This window comes from Coptis chinensis, chromosome 3, assembly GCF_015680905.1.
Source record: "Coptis chinensis isolate HL-2020 chromosome 3, ASM1568090v1, whole genome shotgun sequence".
Lineage (NCBI taxonomy): Eukaryota > Viridiplantae > Streptophyta > Magnoliopsida > Ranunculales > Ranunculaceae > Coptis > Coptis chinensis.
In genome coordinates, this window is record NC_141458.1 from 34410238 (window position 1) to 34416671 (window position 6434).

Below are 6434 nucleotides of genomic sequence, written 5' to 3' on the forward strand. Positions count from 1 at the left end.
CTCCACATTGAGTTCTAGGATTCAAAAATACTCTTTTGGGTCATTTGATTTGATTGTGATGTGCTAACTTGTGTGTTTCACTCTCAGCTTCCATTAATACTAAGAAAAGACATCTTTATCTTCTTTAGCTCTATTTGTGCAATACTCTTTCCTCTGTTAGCCGAGTTTTGTGATATTTCAGCACTCTCAAAATTAGACCTATATTTAATGGAGCTAATAATACACTAAGTCACTAACATAATATTTCTAAACTTTATACAATTCAGTACTAAGTGCTGAGTATACCTTCCAGTTTTTAGCATGGTTTCTAGCCTCCAAAGGCCCGATAAATCAACCTAACATGTATATACACAATTCACAAAATACAGCCGACTAATACTAACAGCTACCTCGATAACTACGTATCAAACCTTCCGGTTCTAGTGCTACAATGCCTCCTTGCAACAGTGGCAATAGCTGAGACGAGCTTGCTTGGCTACATCCAACAATCTTTTGGCAAGTATCGATTAAACAATGGCGACAAGTGGGGCATGACGAGTGTGAAATAAGCCATTTATCAATGCACCGTAAATGGAACCCATGATTGCACTTGGGCAAAACCCTTAAACGTTCACCAAGAGTAAACTCCGATAGACAAATGCTACACTCCTTATCCAGACCTGGTAGCTTCAAGTCTGCAGAATAAGTTATTGTAGGAAATGTCTTGAGGGCTTTTCTTTTTACCCCAGTGTTGGCTAGTCTAGTTGATGAGATATCACTAGACTCTGAGGTTACCCGGCTCGAGCACCGTAGTGCACATCGAATTATTGAATTTAGTCCTAATGCGCAAATTAGTGCACATAATAGAACTGAGAGGATCATTATAATATTTGCGTCGAAGCTACTATCTCCAATGTAAGGTTCCGGGTGACTATGACCACTGCTAGTGCTAGGAGGCGTCGCCTTATCTGTGGATGAATAAAGAGGTGTATGTAGTAACAATCTCCTAGAGTACAAACCATGTACTAACTCTGAGGAGACTGAGTAGGAAGAAACTGAAAACCACATTGCAAGTAGAATTGGAGGAGTGGAATTCTTTGGAGGTGGTTGTAAAGGAATATATATGTAGAGGTGACAAACTAGACTGGGATTTAGCTTTCTGAGCTTATTTTATAATTTATGAAATTAGAGAATAATACTTTGAGAATATTCAACCCACTAAGGCTGGTTTTATAATTGAAATTCTGATCTATATAGGGTTTATAATTTTTCTGCTATTTAATCATGCATTATTTAGAGACTCCACTAACCAAGTACATGTTCTTAGGGCCTTTCTACTCAGATTGGGCCATGCCACTTTCTAAGCACAAAAATTCCACGTGGCAAATAATTTTGAGTCGTACCTCTAATTGGTGGGGCACCCCTCTAATCCCCCCTATTTGGGACCTGCAGCCAGAAGAACTTTATCTCATTTTGCTGACATGGAAAACTTTTGGATTTTCAGTCAAGTGGGCATTCCAACACGTGTCACTAGGTAAAACAGTGTCCCTACACACTGAGTCATAGCACATTAGTACGAGATCTCCATTAGTACTCACCTGGTCTTCAACTTGATCTCCAAGTTTTCAGGAAATGGTAAGTTTTACCGATCTTTTTTATCAGTTTATATCGGAAGTTGGACATATCATCAAAATCAATCGACTTTTACGATTTGTCACAATTCAGAATCATTGTCAGTGGCTATCGATTGAAATAATGGGGCTGGATAAAATGAAAAACACTAAACTTAAACTCTATTTTCATATCCAGTTTCGACAGTGATCGATTTACTGTGATTATAAACTCGAAATGTGAAAGGCTAGTCAGCTAAGATTGATTTATACTTTTATATCATGAACACATCATAAACGTACTTCCCTGGTCATCTTTGACTTGTTAGTTAGTCTAATTTATAGTTTATCAGGTTCTTAACGAACAACTTAATCATGTCAACGTTTTGAGTCATGAGTCGTCAAAACAATAACGCCGACATCCTATATTTCAAGAAAATTTAATTAAAAGTAGCACTCCACTAATGGTGGAATACTTTTTTTTTTTTTTTTTATGGTTCTAATGGTGGAATACTTGTCTACCTGTCTCATTTAGTATATGTGTCTTTGGCTCCCTATCCCTTTAAAAGTAGAGCTTTAGTTATGTGTCCAATGGCTCCATATGTGTCTTTAGTATATGTGTTTATTGGACGTAAACACCTATCTCATTTAGTATATGTGTCTTTGAGTCTTTAGTTAATTTGTTTATTGAACATTTACTATGTTAATCACTTTTATCCATACAATAGCACAATACTAACCATAAGTCCATAATTGAGAACAGTTATCACTATATAGTATATAGTATATACCATCACTTTTACACTGGGCCTGAATGGAAGAAAATAAACAGTGCCCAGGAGAATATAATCTCATTGGCCGCTTCTTCAATAAAAGTGAAAGTTGGAGCATAAGACCAATTGAAGCCAATGGCATCAGGAAACTAATGAATCCAGAAATAGAAATGTAATCAAATGCACATTAGCATTTTTCGAAGTGATTGTAGTTTTCTGTTCCTTGTCTAAATTCGTTGTCAATAACCTCGGGCACCCTCATGTTAATTGTTATCTTAGTCTAAGTAGCAGTATAGACATATAGCACCCGCCATCATTTTAAGTGTCTGTAATGCTCCTACACGTTCTAAATCATATACGTTCGTCATTTTTAGATTGCATCCCAATACAACTTGGCTTACTTGCATGCAAGTCGGGCTTCCCACCATAGCAACAACGTCAATCAACCATAGCAACAACGTCAATCAACTGATAAAAAACAAATTAAATAAAAAATAAACAACGTCAATCAAGGTACAGAACTATCTTTCCAAACATAAAATTAACCTTGAAGTACAAATTATATCATGAGACGTTAGTAAGCTGGATTTGAAGTTATCCACAGCTTATACTGTTATACAGTACAATTACTTTAAACTGTAAAGTACAATCTCAACAAGCTAGATATCACATATACTTTATGTATCAACTTGTCCAAATTTGTATATCTTTAGCATAAAAAACATTTAAGGTGGAGGATTCGGTCTTTGTTATATTGATATTAGTAAAAATGTAAAGTATACATGAGATAGAACATGATTAAGAGATATTTATCCTTGTTGTTTTTATATATATTTGAAAAAGTTTGTAACACCAGGATCCATATCTTCATCTTAGTGTGCTGGATTTCACCAAGTGGATCAGTCTGATGTGGTCCAGAAAAAAAATATGCTGCACGTGCTATTTTCTCAGTGGATTTTCTGTTTGGAACTTTTGATATCTATCATCTTTGAGATTTATGGTTTTGTAAAATGTAGAATTTGTTGCATAGATCATTCCCTGGGAGTTGATATGGAAAGCCAGTTTTGTGTTACAATTTATGTAGTTTCTAGTGTCTACATTCTACGACATTGCACAGCTATTCCATTTGAACAGGTGTCCAAGTAGTCGTGGTTGATTGATATCAAAATTGTTTGGGTCAGAACTGAAATGAATGTAACTTAGAAAACTATAAAAAGAGCAATAACAATATACAAAGAAATCTGAGAATCTATCAGCTTTAATGATTTTTAAGCTCCACCATCTCTTTGTGATTCTCTAATGGACCTAGCAGTCTCGTCGAAAAATCACATCGAAAAGAAATATTCACACATATGATTATGCAATCAGGAATGGGCTTAAACTCCTTAAAGTACTCTATGAATAAAGGATAAGCAGATTAGTGAAACGGCTTTATACAAACAGATATATTAGATTGTTGGATCTCAGTCAGCTGACCATACGCATCCGGACATACTTTCGGACTGGGGGCCTAGATAATCAGACCAAAACCAGAACTAGGATGGAATCACTGTACATCAAAGTCAGTAACTGCGTTTCAAAGAAAGAATTTAAGGTTGTTGTAAGTACTCTCCGTTCTACATTCATATCACTACAGCACACGTGTTCACAATCCAGATCGTATCTGCATAGCTCGTACATCACCAGCTCGTAACAACGACCGAGACTCAGGTCGTCCCAAATATCAGTTACAGCCATATATGGAAGCAAATGATCTAGCGCGACATGGAGCTTAGTCAACGCACCAATCAAGGAGACATTTACTTTGTAACATCAGGAGTAATGACGAATCATCAAAATAGCACAAAATATGGATCTACACTTGACAACGGCCTGGAACAAATAAGGAAGGTCAGCTCAAACATCTATAAGTAGAGAGAGATGAACTACGTAAGGTTTGATTCAAGTTTACCCAATAAAATTAATACGTAGGCAACTCTTGTCCCAAGTAAGAGTGCAGTCATTCCCTATCAACAACAACATTAGGTCGTAGACACAAAATCCTACACCTCTACATTGGCGTCATCTGCCGGTTCGTTTCCTTGAAAAAAACACACACACTCTTTTCTCAAGCCCACGAAGCTGGTCAGAAAATCACCATGGAAGCACAGCTACAAGCTCTAATAGATCAAGTCAAATTCCTTAGCGAATCATTCACCACGCTCCAGCAAGAGAACCAAGCTACGCGCAAGCAAACCACATCCAACACCAACAACGTGACTCCATATGCAATCGAGAACAACGCAGTCATAGCCCTCACCACCACCACCAATCAACGACTAGAAGGACTTCGCCCAGAGGTTGGAGAAGTCAAGCGCAGCCCAGATCGTTCAAAAGATGCTCCAGTCGTACAAGGCGTCGCCATTCACCACTGATGTCAGGGACAAGCAGCCTCCCATAGATTTCATCCAACCGAAGTTCCCGTTGTACAACGGTAGCTCGTGTTCAGGCCAGCACATAGCTCACTTCAGCCAGATCCTTGCGCTTTATAGCACTCCAGACTACAACTACCTAAAGTGGAAGCTCTTTCCAGCCAGCTTGAAAGACGGAGCATTAGACTGGTTCTACACGCTCACTCCTAATTCAATTAGCAACTTCGACACACTGGCAAAGACATTCACAGCAGAGTTCATCCACAACAGAAGAAACAAGCCGACCTAGACTCGCTGTTCTAGCTGAAGCAAGCACTCGGTGAGACGATATATGCTTTCCTAAGACATTTCAAGAAGGAACTCCTATCAATGGAGCCAGGCCTCAAAGACAGCTTTGCAACTTCTACATTTACCAACGCCTTCCTCGACGACTCCGACCTAGTAAGGTCTCTCATGCGTAACAAGCCAAAGCGCCTAGACGACCTGTACCACAGAGTCGACAAGTACATGAAGTACGAAGAATGGATGGCCCATCACAAAGGCAAGAAAGTCCTCACAGTAAGTGACAAGCGAGGACCCAAAGAAAGCCATCAGCACTCAGGCAACAACAACAAGGGCAACAATTCCCACAAGCCCTCCTACACCAAAAGAGAATTCTCCAACTTCTCTAGGACGTCAAGCCATACCCTGAAGAAGATATATACATCACCTTACTTCAAGCCAAACATCAACAAGGTGATAGCAATACTAGAACGTCCATATTGCCATTTCCACAAACTTCACCACCATGACACCGATAAATGTTGGAGTCTCAAGCACTACCTTTAAGACTTAGTCGAAGAGGGAAAACTGAAAGAGTTCTTGTCGGAAAGTGACCTCAGGTATAAGCTGAATGCCAACCACAATAGAAGTAGGAGTCGAAGCCACGAATGACCTGCTCGTAGAAGGAGCAGAAGCAAAACAGCCCAACGATCTAAATCTCCAGGTCGGTCGAGGCACAACAGGAGACAACACTCCTCCGATCACGACGAGGAAAAGGTAATCCAAATGATTACAGACTCCTCCAATAACGAGACCTCAGGTCGGGAAAAGCGCAGGCGTGTAGGAGCACTACAAGAAATCTACCACCTCTCCCACAAAGCTAAGGTGATCACTCCTACCAACTCTCAATCCATGACCTCCATATCATTTACAGAGGAAGATCTTGACAAGGTGTGCCTACCCCACAATGATGCCCTAGTAGTGCACGTCAAGATTAATGGATGGATAGTCAAACGGGTCCTAATCGATTCAGGCAGCTCCTGCGACATCCTCTTTTACCAAACATACAAGGATATGCACCTGTCAGACTCGGTGATGATATAGTCAAATGCACCACTCTATGGGTTCAACGGAGGCCGCACAGATGCCATTGGAAACGTCATCTTACCATTCTCCATTGGAGAAAAAGATGGCATGGTCAAAACGTTAACACGCTTCAGTGTGATTGATGTCAAGTCGTCCTACACTGCCATCTTAGGACGCAGGTGGATTCATAGGATCCAGGCAGTTCCATCAACCTTACACCAAGTCCTGCGGTTCCCCGGACCCCGAGGCATCATGGAGCTCAGAAGCAACCAACTAGAAACTCATCGATGCAATTAAGTCAACACAACAAGCAC

General features: G+C 39.8%; 1 protein-coding gene across 1 annotated transcript; it reads right to left on the reverse strand.

Moving 5' to 3' along the window:
• Positions 1-203: 203 nt before the first annotated feature.
• LOC147509289 (RING-H2 finger protein ATL78-like) lies at positions 204-1111 on the reverse strand. Its single transcript, XM_086601619.1, has one exon. The coding sequence runs from the start codon at positions 1045-1047 to the stop codon at positions 379-381; it is 669 nt and encodes a 222-aa protein (XP_086457745.1). The 5' UTR covers positions 1048-1111; the 3' UTR covers positions 204-378.
• Positions 1112-6434: the final 5323 nt, after the last annotated feature.

Excerpts from the sequence above, each read along its gene's own strand:
- LOC147509289 (XM_086601619.1), bottom strand. The coding sequence starts at position 1,047 with ATGTGGTTTTCAGTTTCTTCCTACTCAGTCTCCTCAGAGTTAGTACAT.